We start from the raw sequence: 24,684 nt of genomic DNA on the forward strand, positions 1-24,684 counted from the left end.
TACAAGAAAAACATATGTTAGAGGTGCATCCTCAAGTGTGCAAACATGCAGAGAAAATTCTGGAAGGACACCAGTTAAGCCGTGACCCCAGGGAATGGGGCTGTTTAAATGTTTCTGTATCACCTGAGTTTTTTACATTCCTTTGGTATTTGCAAAATAAATGAAAAACTATGAAACAAAGAACCCTGAGATCCTCCAACTTCCATCCCAATCCTTTACTCTTACTCCCCCAGCACCAGGTGCCCAAAGGGACCTCCATTCAGCCCCACTCCAGGGCCTGAACCCCCAGAAGTCCCTGCTAGGGAATCCAGTTGGCTGTAGCTTGGTCACCACCAGCATCAGAGGCACCACTGCTTTGGGTTCAAGTTCTTCCTTGAAGGGATGAGATTTTTACTTGGCCTAAGCTGTTCCCAGATGCTTCAAGGCTTCCTGGTGTCCACTCTGCCTGCGTCCGAGCTTTGGCTGCCCCTTCACTTGCCCACGCAGAAGTCCCGGAAGATGATGTCCAGGACCTCCTCCGTGCCCCCTCCACCAGTAAGGTGGGCCAGGTGCCCTCGGGCAACCCGCAGTGCCTCGGCTGCCAGGGCTAGGTCTTTCGCCTGCTTGTAGTGGCCAAGGGCATCCAGGCAGCCCTGGAGATGGTGCTGGTGCCTCGCCCGTGTCAGAAGTGGTGGGCCTGTGGATGGGTCCCCACACCTGGAAGGGACAAAGGATGGGGTCTCTGAACATTCAAAGTAGGGATGGTCAGACCCATTTTTTCGATACGAAACTGAGCCAGCAGAGCAGGTTTGTGACCAAAGCCAGTGGCTCTGCCCCTGACCTTTGGATAGAGGGAGGCTGTGCACTGGGCAAAGTGGGTGGGGGGGCTTGCTCACAATATAGCCAGTTCCTTCTTCAGCGCTTCCAGGAGGTCGTCTAGCCCCTGGCCGGTCAGGCAGGACAGCAGTAGGTGGGGGGGCAGGTCAGGATTGGGGTCTGGGCCGTTGGAGGGCAGCAGGTCTGACTTATTCAGCACCAGCAGGAGACGCTGGCCACTCGGACTGGGGCTCCTGGCTCCCGTGGGGATGACAACAGCATCCAGGAAGTTGCAGCTGGACGGAGAGGCCAGGTCAGAAGCATCTAGCACAGCCAGAATGAGGTCAGCCTGCTCCAGCCTGGGGGAATGGGAAAACACAGCAGTGACCCCAGAGTTGAGCAATTAAGGGCCCTCGGAGGGGGCGGAGAGTGAGCCAAACTTAAAAGGCTGCCCTCCGCAAATAGCTGAGTCCCCACTTAACGGACACTTAGCAGCCTTTCCTCATTAAGGAAGAATGAAAAATAAATGCAACAGGGCGATACTACAGAGGAAGGGCCCCATTTCCCACTCCCTCTGCCCTGCTTCCCACCTGTTTTGGGCACGCCGCACGCCCTCTTGCTCCACAGGCCCCACGCCCTCCCGTAACCCCGCCGTGTCGCTCAGCAGCGTGGGGAACCCGGCCAGGTCCACGGGGGTCTCCAGCACGTCTCGGGTTGTCCCTGGCTCCGGGGACACGATGGACACAGGCTTCCGGCCTTGAGGTGGAGGGTGGGGTCAGAAGGAGGGGCAGGGGGGTGGGGAGAGAGGCGAAGGAGTCCCTCCCTCAGGCTCCAGCCCTCGGCTGGACCAAGATTTCTACCTCCCCGCCCCCTTCCCCACTCGTGAAAGCTCAGTATCCTAGCTCTTAGCCCATCTCCCTGCCCGGGCCCCGCCCCCTGCCCACTCACTGAGCAGGTTCATCAGGCTGCTCTTGCCAGCGTTGGGAGGTCCAGCAATCACTACGTGCGCCCCTGAGCGGAGCCTCTGCCCGCGCCTGGCATCTCGAAGATGTGCTCCCAGTGCCACCTCCAGCTCCCGCACTTCTCTGGTAGCTATGGATAAAGGGAAGCAGAGGAGAGGGAGTAAGAGGGCCTCTGGAGGCTGAGACAAGATATATCCCCATCTCCCACCCTCAGGGAGACCCACCTTGATCTAGGACGCCCTCCTCCAGGTTGTCATCCTCACCAAAATCGATATAGGCCTCCACGTGGGCCAGAGCCTGGGTTGGGGGGAGGTAGTGTGATCACCCAGAAACCCATTCCCCAATGTGCCCAAGTCCAGCCTGACCTACGGGGCCAGATAGAAGGCTCATAGACAGGAAGCTCTCATGCAGGGGACGGTTAGGTAGGGTCTCTGAGGCAAGATATGAGTGAACCGTGTACTTGCCTTAGTAAGAATCTCGGCCCAGCCATGGCAGAGGTGGCCCAACTCCCCATCCAGCTGCCTCAGGGCCTGCCGCCGCTGCGCCTCAGTTTCTGCATGGATCAGATCTGCCAGCCCTTCCACCTCGGTCAGGCTCAGCTTGCCATGGGCGAATGCCCTCCTGGTGAACTCCCCTGCCTCTGCCGGCCGTAACCCTGGTACACTGCCTGCGGGAAGGTCTAGGAATCCTGAGACCTTGGCCCTTACCCAGGCCCACCAGCATAGCCATACCTTAAACCCAAGGCTGCAGACTCACCCAAGGCCTGCAGGACGCCACTCACCACGGCCGGGCCTCCATGCACGTGGAACTCTGCGCAATCCTCACCCGTGAAACTCTGGGGACCTAGTGTGGTGAGGAGATGTGTCAGGAGGAGGATACAGCCTGGGTAAAAGCGGAAGGAGGAAGCTGGGTTACAGGAGCTACGCCCCTCACCTGGGAACCAAAGCACCAGCGCGCGATCCAAAGGCTCCCCAGAGCAGGGGTCGCTGAGCTGGCGCAGACAGGCTCTGCGGGCCGGGGGTAAGTCCTGGGGCGCCGTGAGGCTCCGGAGGGCGTGAGCGCTGGAGGGGCCGCTGGTTCGGATCACCGCAATGCCGCAGCGGCCTTGGCCAGAGCTCAGAGCGAAGATAGTGGACCCGGAACTGGGGGCCGGGGCGCCGCTTCCCTGGCGCGTGCACGATCTAGGACTGGAGAGGAGAAGAGTCAGTGCATCTGAGCTCTGCCGCCAGAGTGGCAGGTGGATCGAGGGTTCGATGGCCGGAAGATGCCCCAAGTAGAAGTTCTGCAGCTAAAGGATGTATAGATTGGAGGGTCTGAGGCCAGAAGATGGCTGGATTGAGGTCTCTGAGAGCAGAAGTTGCCCCAGATGTCGGTTCTGCGGCAGAGGGATGGACAGACTGGGGTTTAGAGGAAGGCGAAAGGTGGTTCTACCGCAGGGAACTGGGTCCCCAGGTCCTAGGGAGAGGGTTTGGGGCCCAAGTAGCGCCCTACGCTGTCACACCCCCTCCCTAGGTCGCCCCACCTGCGAGGCCCACGTGCCGCGCGGGCTATCAGAGTCCACAGACCCCGCCACATGGATTTACAAGCAGCGACCTGCCCGCCTGCCCTGTCTGGAGAGTCGGCCAGACTGGGCAAAAGGCCCCGCCCACTCCGCGGCGTGATTCTTACAGTGCTCAACAACTCTCGATTACTATTGGGCCCCTTAGAAGATGGTACTGCCTACCCTCTGAAGCTCTCCTCTTCTATTGGCTGAGGCCAGGGAAAGAGGCAAAGGGGCTGCTCGCCAGGGTGCAGCGAAATGATGTTCCTCCGGCAACAATAGACAGGATTTTCAGATCCTAGAGAGACGGAGATCCTAGTCGTTGGAAATGAAGGGTAGAAGGAAGGGCTGGGCTTGGCACGGGGCCGTGGGAATTATAGAGGGGCGAGGGCTTGAGTCCCGTATTTTTCATCTTGCCATTACATAGCCTTAGGGGAAGCAAGAGCATCTCAGTAGATGGGAGGGATGATTTCCGGGGAACCCATGCACTGGCCCTGAGAAAATCTTGTCCAAACATCTGGGAAGACTCCTACTTGTTTTCCTGGAACTCTACAATTTCTCGCCCCTCCCCAGCTTTCCCTCCCGCCGTTCCCTCGGCCTCGGATACCCTTCCTCATCTGACAAACTCATCCTCAGTGCCTAGCTCCAAGGTCCCCTTCGCAAAGAAGCCTTCCTGGAACACGCAGAACAGCCCTCTCTCCCTTCTCGACTACTCTGGCCCACGTCTGCTCCTGCAGAGTTGAGTGTCCGGGCTGTCTCTGGCTCCCCGAAAGCCGGAAAGGGGAATCTGAGAGATTACTTTCAGGTTAACCCAGGACAGCGCTGGCTCGCAGAATAAAGCGCTGATGGAGGAATTCCAGGCGCTGGATGGGCGGGATCTCCGGGGGCGCTTTCGCACGGAAAATTCTCTGGTTCTTGAACAGGGCGGGCGGGCGGCGGGCCTATACTTTGGGAAGAATCGAACATTCTTTTAATCAACTCTGCGCCTCACCCTGCTCGGTTTTGTGTTTTGTTTTGTTTTGTTTGTTCTTCATTTGTAAAAGAGGGATGAAAGATGACATTCGCATTCTCCGAGTTGTTCCATCTGTTAAAATTATACATCAAGCGCCTACTGTGAGAGCAACGAGAATCAGTCTGGGTCCCTACCCTTGCTGGGCCCAGTCTAACAGAGAAGTTTACTCAGGATGGTCAGGGAGTCCGGGTGACAGGCAAAATACAGGACGCCCATTTAAATGTGAATTTCAGATAAACAATGAGCAACGTTTTAGTATAGCTATGTCCCGTGTAATATTTGAGACATACTAAAAATATATTCGTTTATCTAAAATTCACACTCAACTAGGAGGACTGTATTTTTATTTGCTAAACTTGGTAGTTCTATCGGGTCCTCTCTGAGGACGTTACATCCTGAAGGATGCAGGGGTTAACTAGACACAGACGGTGTAAAAACTGTCCTAGGCAGCTGAGCAGCATGTGCTAAGGCCCTAAGGCAGGACCTGATATAGTTATTCTCATCCCTGCTGTGGTGGTTGAAGTTATTGTTACCAGGAATCTCCTGCGCCCAGGCCTTCCCGGTCCCACGCCCATCTCAGATTCCAAACAGTTGGGGAAATCGTCTCCAAGGCGGAGAATCCAGGCCCAGGGCGGGCGGGGACGAGACCCAGAATACAGCAAGGGCGGGGACCAGGAGGAGAATGCACGTTCGGTGCGGGCGGGGACGAACACCAGATTGCGAGGTGGGCGGGCGAGAACGAAACCCAGAAAACAACACAGGCGGAGTCGAGAACGAGAGAACGACGTGCGCGGGGCCGAGAAGGAGAATCGAGGTTCGGCGCGGGCGGGGACGAGAAGCAGCGCTCGGGCACGCGAGGACGGCGGCTGGCGCGGGCGGGCGCGGCCTTTGTCTCCTCCTCTGGCGCGCTCCGCCGCTGTACCGGCCCCATGAGCCCGTGGCCCCCAGGAGCCTGGGCCGCCCGCAGCCCCTGACCTGACCTGCCCTCGCCATGACCGAAGCCGCCTCTGGCCCCGGGGGAACGTCCCTGGAGGGCGAGCGTGGCAAGAGGCCCCCGCCGGAGGGCGAGCCTGCAGCCCCGGCGTCTGGAGTTCTGGGTATGTGTGCGGCATCTGAATCTGACAGGGTTGCAGGTGCATGGGGTGTTCGCGGCGGCTGTACAGGGAAGGGGATTGAAGTCAGCAGTCCCGGGCCTGGAGTCCAGTCGAAGGGCCCGCTCCTTGGCACTGCGGCTGCAGCCGGGCGGGCGCGGCCGGGACGGTGCAGCGGGTGGTGGGTCCCAGCGCAGAGACCCGGACACGCCCCTCCTAGAGCCCCGGCCAGGGACTGAACCCAGTCACCCCTTGGGCTACCGGATCGAGGCCGGGCAGTGATGCACTTGAGAGAGCCTCTCCGCAGAGGATAAAGAATCATACAGTATTGGGTTCGAATCCTGCTCAACTGTGTGACCTTGGGCGCGTGACTTAAATGCTCTGGGCCTCAGTTGCCTCACCTGTGAAATGGGGGTAAGAACCGCACCCAACTATGAGGACGAGCTGACATAATGTGGTGAGGTGCACAGAGCTGCTAGTGAGCGTCCTATCGATTGTGGTTTTGGAGGCGGAGCTGGGCCTCAAGAATGAGTAAGATTTGTAAGGGAGGACCTGGGGGAAGGGCATTCCTAGAGAAGGGACTGGCTGGTGCAAGGACGTGAAGGGAAGGAAACAAGCCAAACCCAGAGCTCACAGGGACTTAAATGCCAGAATGAGTGCCGAGGAACCCTGGCGATTGTGAGATCAGGTGTGAGGGCTGGAGGGACCAAGACTGAAGACCAGGGTCCTGATCCGGGAATGGCCTGACCCCAGCCTGCCCTGCCTGCTTCCCAGATAAGCTTTTTGGGAAGCGGCTCCTGCAGGTGGGTCGGTATCTGGTGTCCCACAAGGCATGGATGAAGACGGTGCCCACAGAGAATTGCGACGTATTGATGACCTTCCCAGGTACCTGTGCCACCCGCCCAGGACCCAGACTGAGCTCCCCTAAGCAGGGCTCCCCTGAGTCTGTAGGAGGCCTGGGACCATTAATGGCAAGAGCCATCGGTCCCTGTGCCCCTTGGCAGACACGACCGATGATCACACTCTGCTATGGCTGCTGAACCACATCCGCGTGGGCATCCCCGAGCTCATCGTGCAAGTCCGCCACCACCGCCACACGCGTGCCTACGCCTTCTTCGTCACCGCCACGTATGAGAGGCGAGTCCCTGTCCCTGGCCTCTCGCTGACCCTGCTCCTCAGCTCCCCGCCCTTCCAAGCGCCAACTGCGAGGTCCAGCCACCCTGCATTTGTCCCAGGCGGCCACCAGGTACACCATCCCTAGTTCCAGGATGGTGAGCCAGGGTCTCCCCGTGATCCCACCTCCCCTGCCCTTCCCGCAGCCTACTCAGAGGGGCCGACGAGCTGGGTCTGCGCAAAGCAGTGAAGGCTGAGTTTGGCGGGGGCACCCGCGGATTCTCCTGCGAGGAGGACTTCATCTACGAGAATGTGGAGAGTGAGCTGCGCTTCTTCACCTCCCAGGTGCGGCCGGCTCTGGCCCCCAGCGCACATTCCTAGCCCGTGGGCAGCTGCTCCCTGTGCTCACGCCCTATCCCCTGCAGGAGCGCCAGAGCATCATCCGCTTCTGGCTGCAGAACCTACGTGCCAAGCAGGGCGAGGCACTGCACAACGTGCGCTTTCTGGAAGACCAGCCAATCAGTGAGTGAGGCGGGGCCAACCTTCCAATCATATGTGGGGTGTCGGCTGGGATCCTAAGAGGAGGTATCAAAGTAGGAAGGGCTGGAAGGCGGGGCCTATATGCAACCAATCAAGGGCTACTGAAGAGTTGGGGGGGGGGCACCTGGAGATAGATCAATGAACTGATGGGATGTGGCCTCAGCAAAGGGGTGGGGCTTGTCCCCTCAGAAGCAGGTCCCAGAGAAATTCTTTTTTGGGTCTGGGATAAGGTAGGGGCAGGACCATGGACAGCACTAGGTGTATTGTGCGGTGCTGCCGAGCCTCAGTTTCCCCTCCAGGAAACCAGCCACTGCAAGCTCACTTTCTAAAGCCAGCTTTGCACCATTCCTCAGACATTTTGAGCAAATATCTATTTAAAAACATGGTTCCCCACTAGGGCCCCACTCTTCCAGGTTTCCTGCACACTTACCCCCAGCCCCTGCACCTCCCAAATTTCCAAGGAGAACCAAATATTCCTTCCATTCAGAACTCCCCTGGGAAGAGGCTCTACAAGTTTAAGAGCAGACAAAAAGCTGTGACTTGGGTTTCAGCCAAGGAGGGGCTGGCCAAACCCAGCACAGGCAGAAGGGTGGGGTCACCCATTCTTGTCCCCCAACAGTCCCTGAACTGGCGGCCCGAGGGATCATCCAACAGGTGTTTCCAGTCCACGAGCAGCGCATCCTGAACCGCCTCATGAAGTCATGGGTGCAGGCTGTGTGTGAAAACCAGCCTCTAGGTGTGGCCCAGGCTGGGGGATGGGTGAGGGGTCCCAGGAGGCAGGCAGGGCTAACTGGGACCCCTCTATCCCTGGCAGATGAGATCTGCGACTACTTTGGAGTCAAGATTGCCATGTACTTCGCCTGGCTGGGTTTCTACACATCAGCAATGGTGTACCCAGCTGTCTTTGGCTCTGTCCTGTACACATTCACGGAGGCTGATCAGGTGCCGTGTGTGGACTGGACAGGGATTGGGGCACCCAAGATACTCCCCTACTTGTGCCAGACATTTCAGCCCTCTTCTGCTACCCTCAGACAAGCCGGGATGTATCCTGTGTGGTCTTTGCCCTCTTCAACGTGGTCTGGTCAACGCTGTTCCTGGAGGAGTGGAAACGGAGGGGGGCGGAGCTGGCCTATAAGTGGGGAACGTTGGACTCACCTGGGGAAGCCGTGGAGGAGCCACGACCCCAGTTCAGGGTCAGTTGGGGGAGGGTCTGAGAACGTCCAAAATTGGGTGAAGGGGAGAAAGCACACTGGTCGGGGGGTGGGGGTCCCTACGGGAACAAAGGGACGTATGAAATAGGGCTGCAGCATCCAAGAGGGTATGCCAAGTGGGGACTCCACATGCTCAGAGGGAGAGGGGTGGGAAATTGGGTTTGAGGGACTGGGAAGGGTGCACTAGGTGGGGAGAGACAGGGACGCTGAGTTCGAAGGACTGGGAAGGGTATGAGGCAGAGGCAGCCCCTCTGATCTCATGTTAGGCCTGGGCTCCACCCTCTGGCAGGGCGTGCGACGCATCAGCCCCGTGACTCGGGCTGAAGAATTCTACTACCCTCCCTGGAAGCGGCTGCTCTTCCAGCTGCTCGTGAGTCTCCCCCTGTGCCTCACCTGCCTGGCCTGCGTGTTCCTGCTCATGCTCGGCTGCTTCCAGCTGCAGGTGACCTCTGGCCCCTAGCCCTGGCCTTGGCCCACCCTGGCGACCACCTATCCAGGTGTACTCCAAGCCCAGCCCAGCTGCTGGGGTGATCCATGAACCCCATATCCCTGCAGGAGCTGGTGCTGAGCGTGAAGGGACTGCCCCGTCTCGCCCGCTTCCTGCCAAAAGTCATGCTAGCCCTGCTGGTCAGTGCAAGCGCAGAGGGCTACAAGAAGCTGGCTGTCTGGCTCAATGACATGGGTACGTCCCACTGCCCACCCCCCAGGAGGAAGGGCCCCACTGCCCTATGGGGTCCCAGGTGCCCAAGGCAGTCTGGGCCACCCCCTCACTCACCTCCTTGGCCCCTAGAGAATTACCGGCTGGAGAGCGCCTACGAGAAGCACCTCATTATCAAGGTTGTCCTGGTGAGTGGTGGTCAGCAGGCAGGCGGGGGCTCTGCAGGAGGCGTGTGGGGGCTTCTAGGGTCACGGCCTCAGAGTGACCACCCACCTGCCTGCTTTCAACAGTTCCAATTCGTCAACTCATACCTGAGCCTCTTCTATATTGGCTTCTACCTCAAAGACATGGAGCGCCTGAAAGAGGTGAGACCCTGGCTGGAGGCAGCGCCCTCTGTGGCACCCTAGTGGGCCAGACCTGGCCCAAGGGGTCCACGGGCTCTCCAGCCCCTCCCCTCCTCCTCCATCCTTTTCTCCTCTCTGTCCATCCGTCTGTGTGTCCTCTCTGCCTGTTGCTCCCTCCATCTGTCCGTCCACCTGTCCATCCATCCCTCCACAGCTCCTGATCGTCCTGTCCCTGTCCCAGAGCCTCGAGCGGCAGCTTTGGGCGGTGCTGGTCCCGCTCGTGGCCCTGCGGTTCCGCCTGTTCCTCCTCTCCCTCCAGGGTCTCCTGCTCGTGGCCCGGGCCAAAGTACAGGCAGATGGCGAGCCCTCGGGGCCTCGCCAGGGTGGGCAGTGTGGCTGTGCTGGAGGCCTCACGCCGAGCTGAGGGTGCATGCTCTGAGGGGACGGGGCTCAGCTGATGAGGTGCAAGTGGCGGGGGCCCCTCCAGGCCCCGGGGACCAGCTAAGCTCCCAGGTGGTGATGCAAGCATGGAGGCCTGAGGCTTCCTAGGAGTTTGGCTAGGAGCGCTGTGGCCTGCTGGGCTGTGGTTTGGGGTTGCCTCCCTGTCCAGGGTCATCCAAATTGGGTTCAGGGCGTGTGTGCAAGCGTATGCTCCAGGAGGGTGGCCTGTCTCCGCACAGCCTGTCCAAGTGCCTGGGGCACCGCCTGCCCCCCACGTGGCCTTTCTCCATCCCCTTCCTGCCCCCAGATGCTGGCCACCCTGCTGATCACCCGCCAGTTCCTCCAGAATGTTCGGGAGGTGCTGCAGCCCCATCTGTACCGGCGACTGGGCCGTGGCGAGCTTGGCCTGCGGGCCGCTTGGGAGCTGGCCCGTGCCCTACTTGGCCTGCTGAGCCTCCGGCGCCCTGCACTCCACCACCTCGAACCCCAGGCTGAAGAGGGTGGTGGTGGCAGCAGCAGTGGTGGGGGGCGCAGGTGTCTCAGCGGGGGCTGTGGGGCTCCTGAGGAGGAGGAGGAAGCCACAATGGAGCGGCGGCCCGCGGGGGAAGGTGGGGAAATAGGGGATGGGCCTCGGGGGGGCAAGGAGGAGGAGGAGGAGGACGAGGATGAGGATGAGGAAGAGGAGGATGAGGATGAGGACGAAGGTGAAGAAGACGGCCTCCTGGACTGCGGGCTCCGACTGAAGAAGGTCAGCTTTGCTGAGCGAGGGTCTGGGCGGCGTCGACCTGGCCCAAGCCCAGAGGCCCTCCTGGAGGAGGGGAGCCCTACCATGGTGGAGAAGGGGCTGGAACCAAGTGTGTTCACACTGGCTGAGGAAGATGATGAGGCCGAAGGGGCTCCCAGCAGCCCTGAGCGGGAACCCCCGGCTGTTCTGCTTCGCCGGGCCGGAGGCGAGGGCCGAGATCAGGGGCCTGATGGGGGCCCGGACCCAGAGCCAGGTTCGGGTGACTCAGCTCGGAGGCAGCGTCGGCAGAACAGGTCATCTTGGATCGACCCACCAGAGGAGGAACACTCACCCCAGCTCACCCAGGCCGAGCTGGAGAGCTGTATGAAGAAATATGAGGTGTGGAGGGCACCTGAGGGTGGAAGCAGGGCCCTCAGAGGGGCGCAGCACACAGTCTGAGGGTGGGGGTGGGGTTGGGGTGACGGGAAGGAGTCAGGGGACCCTTGTTGTGGTCAGCAACCTGCCAAAGGGGGAGCTCTGGGTCCATGCAGGATAATGTGAGGGAAGTGGGCTTGATAAGAGGAAGAAGGTCTGAGGGAAGACGTGGCCTGGTCGGAGGGAGAGCCCTAGGCCACGCCCAGGTGCCCGTCCACAGGACACGTTCCAGGACTACCAGGAGATGTTTGTGCAGTTTGGCTACGTCGTGCTCTTCTCGTCTGCCTTCCCGCTGGCCGCCCTCTGCGCTCTGGTCAACAACCTCATCGAGATCCGCAGCGACGCCCTCAAGCTGTGCACGGGGCTGCAGCGGCCCTTTGGGCAGCGGGTGGAGAGCATTGGCCAGTGGCAGGTGGGAAGTTGGGCCGAGGGCTTGGAGCGGGGGTCCACTGAGGAGGAGAATGGGCTGGGGAGGGTGGCTGGACCCCACCTGAGCCCCAGTGTTCCTCCTGCAGAAGGTGATGGAGGTCATGGGTGTCCTAGCAATCGTGGTCAACTGCTATCTCATTGGCCAGTGTGGGCAGCTGCAGCGCCTCTTCCCCTGGCTCAGCCCCGAGGCGGCCATCGTGTCTGTGGTGGTGCTTGAGGTGGGCCTGGCGGCCGGGCGGGGGAGCCAGGTGGTGGGTAGGCATCCCCGCGCCTGCAGCCTCCTTCTCTGTCACCTCAGCACTTCGCTCTGCTCCTCAAGTACCTCATCCACGTGGCCATCCCCGACATCCCAGGCTGGGTGGCTGAGGAGATGGCCAAGCTGGAGTACCAGCGCCGGGAGGCATTTAAGGTACAGGGGCTGGGAAATGCTTTCCTTCTCTGCTAAGTGGGGCTTCTCCACCCCACCTGGCTGGCAGCCAAGTCCTTAGCAGGAGGGCAGATGAGCAGAGCTCAGTGTAGTAATTGGCATTCCAAAGGGGCCCGGTCCCTTTCGGAATCCTGGTGGTATCCAGTCCAGCACCAGACTGGTGCTCATGAACTGTCATCTGCCAGCTCACCCAGCATTGCCCTGTTTGGGGCCAGGGACACAGCTGATGCTTCCTAGAAGCCCAGCCTCTGCCGCATTCCTCAGAAAGCTGCAGGGCGGGCCAAGGAGCTCGTTGGCACTGACCAGCGGAGCTATCCACGATGATGGAAGTGTTCTAGGTCTGCCCTGCCCATGTAGCCCCTCATTACAGATGGCCAATGAGTGCTTGAAATGGGGCTGGTGCAACTGAGAAACAGAATTTTTTTCTTTTCTTGTCTTGTCTTGTCTTGTCTTGTCTTGTCTTGTCTTGTCTTGTCTTTGAATGATTTTAATTGACATTGACAAAGGCACGTGCAGCCATTGGACTGGCCAGTGTGGACCCTGTTCTGACCCAGTCACAGCTCTGTCTCACCAGTTCTCCAGAAAGCAGGGAATCGTTGAAGCCCAATATTTGTTTATACTCTCCCAATTCCTAAAACAGTGTCTGGCATGTGACCAGGGACAGAGTTGGTGGCCAGTAAATGTTCATTCTCTTCTTGATTCTCAGAAAGTACTGGCATGGGTCCAGGGATGCAGTTGGTGCCCAATAAGTGTTTAGATCTCTCAGCACTTCTACAGAGCCCCAGGGTGGGTCTAGGGATGCAGCAATCACCCAGTGAGTGTTTGGATTTCTCCCCACTTTGGTAGAGAGCACTGGCATGGGCCTGGGCCTGGGTGGGCACCCACTCACATACCCCCTCTTCCCAGTCTCCATAATGGCTCTGTTCTGCCCACAGAGACATGAGCGCCAGGCCCAGCACCGCTATCAGCAGCAGCAGCGGCGGAGGCGGGAGGAGGAGGAGCGCCAGCGCCACGCGGAGCATCATGCCCGGAGGGAGCGCGACACCAGTGGACGGGAGGAGGCTCGGGCTGAGGGCTCCGGGCAGGACCCAGCTGCCCCTGAGAAGGCCTCAGCCAAGGCCAAGGGCAGTGGGGCAGGCAGTCATGGGCCAGAGCGGCCCAAGCGCCCAGGGTCCCTGCTGGCACCTAACAACGTCATGAAGCTGAAGCAGATCATCCCACTGCAGAGCAAGTTCCTGTCATCCGGGGCCGCGTCCTCACTGGCTAGCGTGGGGGCTGGCCTCACCGCCCGGCCGCCCCCTGCCCAGTCGCCCACGGGTAGCGACACCCGCCTGCCAGCTTTCCTCAGCTTCAAATTCCTCAAGTCACCTGAGACCCGGCGGGACCCTGAGCGTAGCCACTCGCCACCCAAGGCCTTCCACGCCGGCAAGCTCTTCCCCTTCGGCGGGGCCCGGGCTGAGGCCGGGTCCAACGGGGCGGGCGGGCAGGCCCGGCAGGACGGGACCCCCGGCGGTGGCAGTGGCCGGGCCCAGCGGAGTGGGCCGGCGGACGAGGCTACAGCTGAGGAGCCGGACACACCCCGGCCCGAAGAGGAAGGCTCAGGTCACAAGCTTTAACTCGGGGGTGGGGATTCCAGGCCAGGCTTTGGGGGTAGGGGTGGGGTGTCCAGGCCTGGGGAGAGGGGCTAAAGGGAAGAGAGGAGGCCCAGTCTCCAGTACCAGTTGAGGACCTGGGTATGTGGCACCTGGAGTGTCTCGGTCAAAGCCTACTCTCTTTCCGGGACCCCTGAGAGCCTGGAGCCCTGTGCCTGACCCTCCTCATCTCCAGGGAGGGATGCCAAAGTCCCCTGTCCCAGTGTCCGTCCCAGGGCGCCTGCCTGCCATGCTCTGGTGCCAGGAGAGATGAGGGAGACCCCTTCACCATCTGGCCCTGCCTCTCCTGCCCCCATGAGATCCCACAGCCAGCTCATTCTGGGGGGACTGGACCCCCCAGGCCTCTATGCAAGTCCCCAACCTGCAGCCCAGCTGTTGGAGGAGGCCTTCCTTGAAGGTGGGGCTAGGGCTGCTCACCCAGGGAGTTCAGGGCACTCAGCCACAGGCTGCACCCATATGTGTGCTGAGCAGAGCCACAGGCCTTGCTGCCACCCCTCCCACCTCATCCCAGCCTGGGGTCCAGCAGCCCATCCCAGGGAGCCCAAGAGGTGGCAGCTGTAGCACCAGGGACATAGGTCTGAAGTCAGAGGGACTTCCTCAGACTCCTCTCTCCGTGAGGGGGAGGCGACCAGTGCCCAGAGGCGGGGAATGCACCCGAAGAAGCCTATCCCTTGTCTGATCAGAAGCAATAAGGCCCTCGATGTGCCTGAAAGCCCGGGAGGGAGCGCGGGCAGGGTCCCCAGCGGCGGGGGCGGCAACTCCCCGGAACGGCCCCTCTCGCCTCCGCAGGGACAGCGCTGGCCCCCATGGGCGCCCCCGCCCTCCGCACCCGCCGCAGCCGGAGCCCTGCGCCGCCGCCACAGCCGCCGCCAACACCGCTGCCCCGGCCCCCGACGCCACCCGCCGGCTGCTGGCAGTGGGACGGGCCGTGGGGCTGCGGGGGCGAGGGCACCGCCCCCCGCCAGGCTCCGGCCACCGCCGAGTGCCCGCCCTGCGCCCTCGCCGGGCCCCCGCCCGCCCCCCAGCCCCTGCCGGGGGACGCCAGCTTCTACAGCCTCCCACCGCCGCCGCCTCCCTCCTCCGAGCCCTCAGAGCCCCCGGCGCCTTCGCCCAGCCCCAGCCCCAGCCCCAGCCCCCAGGCCGTGTGCTGGCCCAGCGGCTGGCATTAGCTCCACCCACCCTGCCTTCCTGTTTTCATATGCAATATCAACCACGGACCCGGGCGGCGGCTGCCTTCCAGAAAACGCTTCCACCCAGCCAGATGTACCCCAGTATTGGCTGTCCCCTCCTGGGACAGCCCCTCCAGGGGCCCCTCTATCTGCCGTTTCCCTTTCTACCAGGATGGGGGAAATGAAAGGAAATCCCAAAAACACAACAGAAAACACACAGAATAGGCGATTATTTATTTGTTTTTAATTTATTTTGTCATATTTTTGTAAAACGGCAGAAATGCAATAAAAAGTATATTTCGACAGTGCCCAAGGATGTAGCAGTGGAAAGGGGACTCAAGGGCCTAATGACTTGAGGTTGGTGCCAGCTCTCTGGGGGCCTGGCAGGCCCAGGGTGGGTTCCCCTCCTGTCTGTCCTGTGACCCTTGAGGAGCTCCTCCTAAGAACTAGGTCTCCAGGCCATGGATGGAAAACTCCAGACTGTGCTGCCTCTGAAACGGCCCAGATTTGAGGGCCAATTCCAGGCCCAGGGGCCCCTGGGAGGAGCTATAGAGCCTCAGGCCCTGTCTTCAACCTCCGAGAGAAAGGAAGAAATCTTAAAGTGTTGACAGGACTCAGCAGTTTGGGCCTCAGTCCTGCAGGGCTGCACTTTCTGGCACATCTACTTCCCAGGTCGCCATCTTAAGAGTCAGGGGTGGTATGGAAAAGCTGGGGTGTGGAAATCAGAAGGCACCTGGTGCCTGAGTCATGGTGTTGAGGGGATGTCATGTTTGGTGGTGGCACTGGGGAACTGCTGGATGCCCCACTGTGGGACAGCTGTCAGACCCAAGTCACTGGGACTCTTCACTGTGTGATCAGGGATAGATGTGGCCTCTTCCGCTCTTAGGCATATCCACATCCAAAGGCTAGAGCCTGATGGGCCCCACCCCAGGGCGGGGAGCCTGGGGGGAGCCAGTGTGAGGAAGGGGCACTTTGAGGGGGTGCTGTGAAAGAAGTCAGGGTTCACTGGAGGCAGGACAGCAGCCTGTGCAAAGGCACAGAGGTGTGGGAAGGCAGTTTGGTGACTGGGGGAGCAGAGTAAGGGGGGCCCCAGAGACAGAGGGGTGGGTGGAGGCCGTTTGACGGCCCTGTGCTAGGAGGCCACAGGGAGGCTGTGGGACCCCTGCCTACATTGTGGATGGCACTGGCAAGAGACAGAACCCAGCCCCTCAAAGGGGGAACTGGAGCCAGGGAGGTGTGAGTGAGTCTCCAGGAAGGACAGGCTACAGCTGGCTCCCACTCAGCCCCATGGCCTTTGAAGCTGAAGTCCTGCCCTCAACTCAGCCACCAACAAATGGTGATGCCACATGCCTGCCCAGGGTCAGGCCAAGCCCTGTGACTGGGGGATTCCAAGCCAGTCTGCGAGCCTCTAGGGACTTAGCCCTCCCAGGCACAACCACGGTCAAGCTTGCCTTTCCTGAGGACCTGCCTTGGGACCATAAGAACTGAATGGTGTAGACATGCCCAGAGCTGAGCACCCCCAGCATGGCTGGGTGGCCGACCATGGAACCTTCCACCTGGGAGGTGCTGGGCAGCTGAGGCGGGGCCTGCCCCATGGCCCAACCCCTCACCACCCCCAACACCCCAGCACTCAGCTCCAAAACTCTGGCTTGCACTCAGGCCTTGAACCTTCTGCCCAGAGCCCAAATGACCCCTATGTGTCTGGGCTCAGCCGCAAACCCAGCCCAGCTGGCGGCCCATGAGTGGCTGTAGAACCCGTGGACAACGGTGGGCATTCCGCGACGCTCCGGGTGCCTCCTCTCTGAGCCAGGGGTGCATGAGGCCGGGCCACCTGTGCGGTGTCCACAGTGGCTGGTGGGCATGCCACCCTGCTCGCCAGGGTCCTGAGCGTGGGGTCCACCACAACTCCATCCTCGGCAGCATGGACCATCTCTCTGTGGGTGCCTTGGTCCTCAGGGACACCTTGACAGGTGAGGCAGAGGGGCGGGTCCAGGCAGGTCTTGGCTCTGAGCGAGACGGCCACAGCAGGCCCACGAGAGAATCCAGCTGGTCCTGGGGCCCCAGTGCCTGGGGGGCCCCCCTTGGCTCCTCTTGGTGATGATGGGATGACTCTCAGTGGCTCCGTCCTCTGGGGCTGAGGCACGCCGAGCAAAAACGCGAGATCGGGTAGGAAAGATCCTTTTATTGGGGTGGACACGGAGCACGCACTAGTCCATGATAAAATGACTTAAGAGAAAGATCCAGAAGGGCTGACTTCTCCCCCTTACGCATGCTCAGAGCAAGGTCTGGGCACCGAATAGGTCCCGGTGGAGCTCGAGACAAGGCAAAGTCTTTAAGGCCCAGACCGGCAGGTGGGAGCCGGGAGTAAGGCCTGCTTCCACCCCCGCCACCAGGCCACAGCAGGGCCCTGGCTCTAGACCCTCGCAGACTCACTCCAGTTTTCCAGAGGAGAACTGGGGAGCAAGAGGAGGGGGACTGGAGGTGGAGAGGTGAGTAACAGGTTGTTTTTTTAAAAAGCATCTACCAACATCACACTACTACTGGGTCTGACGTCCCCTTTAACCATCGCTTGGTACATTTTACAGCATAAATAAAAACTCAGGGAAAATAAATACATCGGCTCCTATGAGGTTGGAAGTGGTGTGGACTGTGGGGCATGGGTGGGCCGGCGGCAGGAGTGGGTGGGGGCGCTTACACAAGGCGGGCGGGCGAGGAGCAGACAAGACAGGAGGCGCCTGTGGGGGAGCGGGAGTCTTAAGTGTCCTCGTGCATGTCTGGGCTGTCGGTCCGGGCGACCTTGCGGGGGGGTGCCGAGCTCTCGCCTTCGAGGTCCACTTGCTCCTGGTCTCTCTTCTTGGCGGCATTCTAGGGGTAGAGGGGAAGGAATGGGGGCAGTGAGTCTTCCTTTAAGGGAGCTCCTGAAATCTGCTCCTGGCCTTGGGGCTCTGATGCATCACAGAGCTGGGCCTGGAGTGGGGCACTGACCTAGGGCCCCTGGCTGGGCGGCCCCTTCTGCCACCTAGACCTGCCCCACTAAGCCACGATCCCCTGGAGACACCAGCCTGTGATGGGCACTTCAAGGAGTCACCAGGACTCTCAACAATTCACACACGGCCCATTTCTCAGATACCCAGAGGGCAAAGGGCACTCATGAGCCACCTGGGGAAGCCCAGGAATTAACCACAGAATAGGAAAGCTCGCTGGTTGGGGAAAATCTCCTTTCCTCACTGGTGGGAATCAAGGCTGGTGGGGTGGAGGCGGGTGGTACTAGGCCAGGAGCTTAGGTTTTCTGAGCAGTCACATCATCACGGGGTCCCCCTCCAACCTCACTCACAGCAGGTCGCTGTCCAGTGTTCAACCTTAGGGGAAATACGAACTGGCCAAGCTGCCAAACTACACATGGAGATCTTCAGTAAAGAAAAAGAAAAAATATCTAACTGTCAGAAAGGCAGCCTCTTGGGGGGATGACAGGGGTGGCTACTTTTCACTGCAGCTACACAGCCTTGTAGTGCCTGGATCTTTAATCGTATGTACATTTCACCACTGAACAAAGATTCCAAGAAACAACACTGAGGTCTACCTGCTCCCAGGTCTGGGCCTCAGTACAGCTTACCAAGTCCCTGCTCATCCCTAAGCACCAGAGCCCTGTGGCCCCTGCACAGCCATTCCTTCCTCTAGAACATTCTTCCCTCTCCTGGATTGCCTGGCAAACTCCTATTCACCCCTGAAGTCCCCACTTGAATACCCAGTCTCCCAGCCACCCATGTCCTTCCCCTAGTCAGAGCCCCATGCTGGGCACCATGTTCCCCCCTGAGTCCCAGCACCCGAACCCCTGCCTGCCTTACCTTTTTGTCCCATTGCTGATGTAGGTAGCGCAAAAGAATATTTGTTTTTTCTGTCACAATGACTGAGAAGGAAAGACAAACAAAGTTGCAGGAAGAGGCTGCAGGGAAGCTGGCTGTAGGCATCGCAGCCCCCATCCCGGCCTGCACTGTCCTCCCTGGACGAGCTTACCCTTTCCTGGCCTCTGGGCTGTGTCTACCCTGAGTGGCCCTTCTGGGACTCAAGTCGCCACCCTCAACCCAGGAGGAGATTTCAGGAAGCCAAGCACTTTCCCTCCTGAGCACATGCCACTGACCGGGGCCCAAGCCGGCTGCTCTGATGGGGTCCCTGCTGCTCAGGGAGAGGCTGATTCTTAAACCGAGTGTAGATTCCACTCTCAGGCAGGGACTGAGCCCCAGCACAACAGCTCATGGGGGTGTTTTCCCAAGCAAACAAGGAGCACAGACCTATACGGCTGTGACCCAGTGACCACAGAACGCGCCCTGCAGGGTCCAGGTGGATTCGTTCTCATGGGTAAAATGAAATATCACGACCACGACAAAACCACCTTGAGGTTGCTGTGCTCTGCAGGCTCCAGCCCATTCCCTGCAGGTCCTCCATTGAGACGCCCCCTCCTCCAACTTCCCACCCCGGGATGGGCTGGGTCCCCCACCCCACAGTACAAGTCTGGGGATCTACGACGTGGAACCAGCTGGGGATGCCTAATGTGATGGGAGGTGGAGGGGAGAGGGCCAGAGAGCAGCAGACAAGGGTCAGCTCAGGACCCTGCAGGGCCGGATATGGATGCCAGTGTGGAGAGTGGGAGGGTCCCAGGGAAAGCTGGGCTTCCCGCTGTTCCCAGGGTCTGGGAGCTGACCAGCTTCCCACAGGTCCCTCCTGCACCACCCTCTAGCCCATCCCCTGGGCAGCCAGGATGGGATGACAGAGGCCACTTACTCTGTTCGGATGGGTACTCCCGAGTGGGCAAGTAGACTGAGGGACGTCGGTTCTGTGGGAGGGTCGGGAAGGCGCGGGTTAGGAGAGCAGATGGGTCAGCCTGGGGTCCCCTCACCCCTCAACTCGGCACCCACCCTCCAAGGCAGATCAAAAGACATGCAAGGAGATCAAATGGGGCTGTGCTTGAAGCTCAGCCTTTGTCCCTGGGGACATTCCAATCTGGGGATACACATCACCCCAGCCCCTCACCCCCAGGCAGCTCATGGCCTCCATACTCACCGAGGCTTTGCATACAGAGTCGGCATGAAATCGACTAAAATTGCTTTTGTTGTAGACAGGCAGTCCTTTCAAAAAATCTGCCTAGAAGACAGGGAAAACAGGAATTGAGAAACCAGGCAGCAGGCTGGGCCACCCCTGGAGCACCTGGAGGGGCGGGCCACCAGGCAACTTCTGGTTTCCTTCTTCTGTTCCCTTGAGAATGCACGCTTGAGCTGGCTGCCTGATGTGCACACTGTCATGACCAAACCAATCTTTGGGTGAGGGTATGTTCTCCCACGGGGTTGTCACAACAGTCATGTCACTGGGTGAGAAGTGAGGAAACTGAGGCTTGGAGAGGACAGGTCACTTGTTTAAAGTCAAAAGCAAGCAGTCGGGTGGGGAGTCAGAGCCGGGCCCATCTGACTGTGGACCTGCCCTCTGTGCTGTTGATTAATCAAATTCCCGGTCTCGCCTCTATTTATGCCCTGCAATAGCAACCAGGGATGGAGAAAGACTTGTCCACCCTAAGAAACCCCAAGGACCCATGTGACAATAAATGGGGCTGGGGGAGCAGGAGTCTGGGTGAAGGGGAAAGAGCAGCTGGGATACAGGGGCTGCCAGGACATAGGACCAGGAGTCCAGGGTCAACCGAGCAATGAGTTCCAAGAAAATTCGGAAATCCAAGTTCCAATGTGTCAGTGTCAGTCTTCCAAAACTGGCTGAGCTCTATAAAACGCTGTATGGACCAGGGTCAGCTTGAGGGCAGCTCCTGGGGTCCCCACACCCAAAGGCTGCCCTGAAAGGGGGGAATGCCTCCCGAGGAGAGGACCAGAAGCCTGAAGGGAGCAGGCTGGCTCCTCCCTGCCACCTGCTGCCTGGGATAGTGGCTTGGGTGCTAGAGGTTTCAAGCCCACAAGATGCCAGGGAGCCAGGGACAGAATTCATTCACAGCCCTGACTCTTAGAAAGTCCTTTTTCCCAGACACTCTGGCATCAGCTCGGCAAGGAAGGGCAAGGGCTCTGGAAGGGTAGGACCCTAACTCTGGGTGGGGGGCAGGTCTCTGCCACAAGATGGGGGGAATAAAAGCCAACGGGAACTGAGTCTACCTCGGGAAACTGAAGCACAAGAGACTCTGGGGTGCTGAGGAGGGACGAGACTGACAGCTAGGGGCAAGAAGCGACTTCCCAGAAGAGCAGGAGGGCAACGCTGTGACACGCCTGGAGCCTGGAGCGAGACAGCTGGGGAGGGGCTCCCCATGTGGACCAGGGGCTTCCCAAGCTGGAGTCACCCCATCATCCAGATGAGGAAACAGGCAGAAAGGTCATATAACACTTGTCAGAGGTCACCTAGCCCCCAACGAGAAAACAAGGAAGCTGACTGAACCCAGAGGCCAAGCTCCTGTGACTTACCCCCTGTGAAAACAGAGGGCTCAGAGCCCCTGCAGGTTACATAAACCCTCCCTCAGGTGGTCCCTCGTCATGCCTGAGCCCAGCGTTACACCATCGGGGATGCTGCTGTTCAGGGGATCCCCAACCACCCTCCATGGGACCTACCCCTCCTCTGCAAGGCCCCAGCAAGACCTCGATGGGGTGGGCCAGCCAGGGGAGCTAGATTATGTATGGGCCTCCTGCTCCCACCCAGGACGTGGCCCTCACACCTGGGGGTCATGCCCTGGAGCCAGCTCAGAGCCCCTCAAACCTGCCTCCCTGTCCCAGGACCCTTGCTTCAGCTCAGCCCCAGACTACGGAGCCAGCTTCATCCACCCAGCAAGGTCTTCTCAGGACCTGACTACGTGGCAGAACCCATGCCAGGCACCAGGGCACCATGAGGACCCAGAGAAGACCTAGTCCGGGCCCTGGGAGCAGCCTGCACAGGGGACACAGGTGTGGCTCAAAGAGCCATTCAGTGAATGTACAGTGGCCATGAGGCCAGGGTGCCACAAAGTACCATGTGAGGCCCGTTATGGCAGGAGGTGGGGGCAGGGAACGCTGGCTGGTCTGGGGGATTGGGAAGGACTGCCCAGATGCACTGATGCAGGCCTGAGACTTGTAGGGAGAGGAGAGGTCCCAGTCCTTGTCAAACCCCTCCTGGCTCAACCTGGCCCACTCTGGCCTCCTGCCACACCTCTTCAGCCAGTGCCACCCTCCAGGAATGCCCCTCCTTTCTCCATGTGGGAAACACCCGTCTCTCCAGCCAGCTCAAAATGCCCCCTGCCCCTTCCCTCTCCCCACACCTCGGGAGCCTCTGCCAGAGCCCTGCTCACACCCCAACGAGATCATCTGTTTACACGTCCACTTCCCTCACTGGGCTGCCCCCTCCCTGAGGCAGAGGGCAGGGCAGGGCTGGCTCAACCCGGGGCCCCTGGCAGGGCTTACATGGGGCTGGTGGGAGAGTGATGAGAAGTGTGGGAACCTCAGACCTGCACTCAATCCTGGAAGGGCCCCTTCCTGGCTGTGTGGCTGGGAGCCAGTGATCTCCCAGGCTGGCCACCCCCTCTGTGAACTGGGGGTTACAGCAGCAGCAGGGACTCCCTCCGAGGGTTGTTCTGAGTCTCAGTAAGACAACAAAGGGAAAAAGCTTTTCACAGAGCTCCCTTGAGGGCACCTGTTAGCATCAATGCATCTGTGCTGAATAAATGAATGAAGACAGGGTACGGCCAGCACTTCCTATCAGCCAAACAGGAAAACAAGGCCTCAGGTACAGGGGGAAATCTTCACCTCAGCCAGACAAATCCTAGCTACAGCTGGGCCCAGAAGCCATCCTTTGCCTCAGCAAACACTGAATACCTGTGTGCCAGTCCCTGTGCAGGCAGCCTGCCAGTGACCCAACCAAAACAAGATGAAATGGTATGCAGAGTGAGGAGAGACAGGGGGGCCTCCTGCAGTCAGGAGGGGCCCTCTGAGAAGGGAGGTGATGTTCAGAGGAGGAAGAGCACTCCAGGCACAGAGTAACAGGTGCAAAGGCCCTGGGGAGGCAGGGACTTGGAGTGTGAAGATGTGAAAACAAGGCCACTGTGGCCGGAGCTTGTGGAAGGAGGGGTGAAGAGGTGAGGAGCTGAGGTCAGAGGGAGGCAAGGACCATGGAGGCCAAGGAGCTGGGGTTGCATTGGGGTTACAAAAGGAAGTCCCTGAGTGTTTTGTAAGTTAGAAAGTGATATAACCCAATTTACATCTTTAAAGGCTCCCTCTGGTTTTGGGTGAATTACAGGCTGCCAGTGGGGTGAGATGAAGTCAAGAAGACCCGGGAGAAGGCTGGAGTAGGTGTTCAGATGGGAGATGGCAGTGCCTGGACCAGGGTGGGAGGCATGGATGGATTCAGAATCCATTCTGGAGACACAGCCAATAGAATCCTCAAATGGACTTGGCATGGGTGATGAGGTTGCAGCCAGGAATGAAGGACAATACCCAGGCTTGGGGACCCACATACTAGGAACTCACCACTTTCCCATATTCTTCCTGACAAGAGGTCTTTTGCCCAATCCCCACCACATCCCAAGGACTACGGATTGGGGGCTGAGACCCTGGGTGTGGGGACAATGGCGTTTGACTTACCCTGACTAAAGCTTCCATCACCCCTATCAGCCTTGGGGATGCCAAATAGTAGAGGATGGAAGGGGCTTCAGCCCAACTGAGGCTGTCCTACTTCACAAGTTGGGAGACTGAACTTCAAGAACCATAAGACCCAAATCCCAGGATGAATGAGTGGTCCAAGGGGGATTTTAACCTCCCAACAATCAGTTGGCATTATCCCCTCTGCGAGATGAGGAGGCAGCTGGGAGGGGATGTCACCAGCCCAGAGTCACCCAGTTCATCTGTTGAGCGTTCCCTGTTCCAAGCCCTTCACGACGTCAGTTCCTTAAATTATCACAATCCTATGAGGTCTGGACTACTGATACCCCCGTTTAACACGAAAAAGGCCTGGGAATCGGAGAGATGAAGTTGCTCCCTCTTAGAGGTGGTCGGGGCCGTAATGTCGGAGGCGGGGTCTGGGCTCTAGGGCAGCAGGGCAATTTGCGATGTCGCACTTCCTCTGGTGACAAAGCCCCGCATGTCACGATGTGAAGCCCCCTCCCCGCCCCGACGCTCAGGCCCGCCTCCCAAACCCTTCTGAACTGGAAAGGCCCAGGCCAGGCCCGCCGAGGATGAGGTCTGAGTTAGGGGTCTCGGGGGACTCCAATCCCACCCCCAGGCGATTTCCGGGGGAGCCGCGACCCGGAAATGAATGAATTGTCAAGGCCGGGAAGCCTAGATGGGGTCAGGGGTCGGAGATAGAGTCAGGGTGGGGTAAGCAAGAAGCTCACAGCAGGGTCCGGGGGTCGAAAGTCACAGGTCAGAGCGATAGGCGGGGCCGAGCCCTAGGGGGCCGGGCAGGGATGTGAGGGGCCTCGGAAATTACTGGAGGTGGGTGGGCCCGCGACGCCATTTTGTCGAGCGGAGGGGGAATATGGGCCTGGCGGCCGCCCTTACCATCTTTTGTTTTCTCCGTCGCCGCCTCAGCCACCGCCTCAGCCGCCGCCACCGCCACCGCAGCCGCCTTAGCCGCCGCCGCACAGTAACTTCCAGCCACGGCACAGCCCACACTGATGGTGCGGCCGCCCTTCCGTCATTGGCCCGCCCTCTAGCCCCGCCTCCAGGTTATGCGGTATTTGCGCGCTCCCATTGGCCAAATCCGGCTAAGTCACGCGCCCATTGGTCGTCACGCCTCCACCCTTCGTGGTCAAGTTCGGTTGAGAGAGCAAAACCCCGCCCGGGACTTGCAAGCGGTGAGGAGTAAAATCCGGAAGTGGGCGGGGGCCCCGCCCCCAAAGCCTCTTGGGATTTGTAGTCCACAACTCTCGGAGGTCCTGTAGGTCTGTTTCTAGCGTTTGCTACCCTTTTTCATATGGTAGCTTATGGGATTCTCACGGCAACCCCGGAATAATGCGGACTCACCGTAACAATACTCCCAGCCTCCTCCCTGGAGTTCCAACCTTAGGTTTCAGTGTATCTAAGCTGCTCCCTCACTAGCTTCTTGAGTATCTTTGAACTGACAGCTCAGACTCTTGTTCAAACACTTCCTGTAGCTCCCTAGTACTCCAGAGATCCAGTTCCACCTCCTCGGCCCC

At 59.6% G+C, this 24,684-nt stretch overlaps 3 protein-coding genes across 7 annotated transcripts; 1 reads left to right on the plus strand and 2 right to left on the minus strand.

Moving 5' to 3' along the window:
• On the minus strand, positions 1-4,130 carry GTPBP3 (GTP binding protein 3, mitochondrial). Of its 2 annotated transcripts, XM_032465322.1 has the most exons (10): positions 3,905-4,130; positions 3,481-3,612; positions 2,691-2,944; positions 2,514-2,600; positions 2,222-2,424; positions 1,982-2,054; positions 1,744-1,887; positions 1,386-1,551; positions 876-1,154; positions 75-696 (listed from the first exon to the last, which is right to left on the minus strand). In XM_032465322.1, exons 1-10 carry the CDS (start codon positions 3,925-3,927, stop codon positions 471-473), a joined length of 1,587 nt encoding a protein of 528 aa, XP_032321213.1. In that variant the 5' UTR covers positions 3,928-4,130; the 3' UTR covers positions 75-470. The 2 variants fall into 2 exon arrangements, with proteins under 2 accessions (XP_014406210.1, XP_032321213.1); XM_014550724.2 differs by lacking the exons at positions 3,481-3,612; positions 3,905-4,130 and adding an exon at positions 3,280-3,393 and having other exon boundaries at positions 1-696.
• A 663-nt stretch (positions 4,131-4,793) lies between these two features.
• Positions 4,794-14,744, plus strand: ANO8 (anoctamin 8). 4 transcript variants are annotated; one of them, XM_032465318.1, is made up of 19 exons: positions 4,795-5,406; positions 6,175-6,285; positions 6,405-6,537; positions 6,720-6,858; positions 6,939-7,035; positions 7,673-7,789; positions 7,868-7,995; positions 8,085-8,246; positions 8,554-8,706; positions 8,820-8,946; positions 9,055-9,110; positions 9,213-9,287; positions 9,481-9,612; positions 10,015-10,830; positions 11,087-11,278; positions 11,382-11,513; positions 11,594-11,704; positions 12,658-13,324; positions 14,164-14,744. In XM_032465318.1, exons 1-19 carry the CDS (start codon positions 5,301-5,303, stop codon positions 14,541-14,543), a joined length of 3,834 nt encoding a protein of 1,277 aa, XP_032321209.1. In that variant the 5' UTR covers positions 4,795-5,300; the 3' UTR covers positions 14,544-14,744. The 4 variants fall into 4 exon arrangements, with proteins under 4 accessions (XP_032321211.1, XP_032321209.1, XP_032321210.1 ...); XM_032465320.1 differs by lacking the exon at positions 6,405-6,537 and having other exon boundaries at positions 4,794-5,406; XM_032465319.1 differs by lacking the exon at positions 9,481-9,612 and having other exon boundaries at positions 4,801-5,406.
• Positions 14,745-16,705: 1,961 nt separating this feature from the next.
• Positions 16,706-24,202, minus strand: DDA1 (DET1 and DDB1 associated 1). The gene is made up of 5 exons (XM_006174794.3): positions 24,047-24,202; positions 19,602-19,682; positions 19,323-19,374; positions 18,389-18,450; positions 16,706-17,408 (listed from the first exon to the last, which is right to left on the minus strand). Exons 1-5 carry the CDS (start codon positions 24,047-24,049, stop codon positions 17,298-17,300), a joined length of 309 nt encoding a protein of 102 aa, XP_006174856.1. The 5' UTR covers positions 24,050-24,202; the 3' UTR covers positions 16,706-17,297.
• Positions 24,203-24,684: the final 482 nt, after the last annotated feature.

The sequence above is a fragment of the Camelus ferus genome, chromosome 22 (genome assembly GCF_009834535.1).
Source record: "Camelus ferus isolate YT-003-E chromosome 22, BCGSAC_Cfer_1.0, whole genome shotgun sequence".
Taxonomy (NCBI): Eukaryota; Metazoa; Chordata; class Mammalia; order Artiodactyla; family Camelidae; genus Camelus; species Camelus ferus.

What these genes read in the sequence shown, in the direction of transcription:
- ANO8 (XM_032465318.1), top strand. Translation starts at nt 5,301, where the DNA reads ATGACCGAAGCCGCCTCTGGCCCCGGGGGAACGTCCCTGGAGGGCGAG. An exon ending in GTCACCGCCACGTATGAGAG is followed by an intron (nt 6,538 to 6,719) that starts GCGAGTCCCTGT and finishes CCCTTCCCGCAG; the next exon opens with CCTACTCAGAGGGGCCGACG. An exon ending in AGCCACGACCCCAGTTCAGG is followed by an intron (nt 8,247 to 8,553) that starts GTCAGTTGGGGG and finishes ACCCTCTGGCAG; the next exon opens with GGCGTGCGACGCATCAGCCC.
- DDA1 (XM_006174794.3), bottom strand. An exon ending in ACTCTGTATGCAAAGCCTCG is followed by an intron (nt 19,375 to 19,601) that starts GTGAGTATGGAG and finishes ACCCTCCCACAG; the next exon opens with AACCGACGTCCCTCAGTCTA. An exon ending in ATCAGCAATGGGACAAAAAG is followed by an intron (nt 17,409 to 18,388) that starts GTAAGGCAGGCA and finishes CTCTACCCCTAG; the next exon opens with AATGCCGCCAAGAAGAGAGA.
- GTPBP3 (XM_032465322.1), bottom strand. Translation starts at nt 3,927, where the DNA reads ATGAGTTTGTCAGATGAGGAAGG. An exon ending in TGGCGTCCTGCAGGCCTTGG is followed by an intron (nt 2,425 to 2,513) that starts GTGAGTCTGCAG and finishes ACCTTCCCGCAG; the next exon opens with GCAGTGTACCAGGGTTACGG. An exon ending in AAGAAGGAACTGGCTATATT is followed by an intron (nt 697 to 875) that starts GTGAGCAAGCCC and finishes TGTCCCTTCCAG; the next exon opens with GTGTGGGGACCCATCCACAG.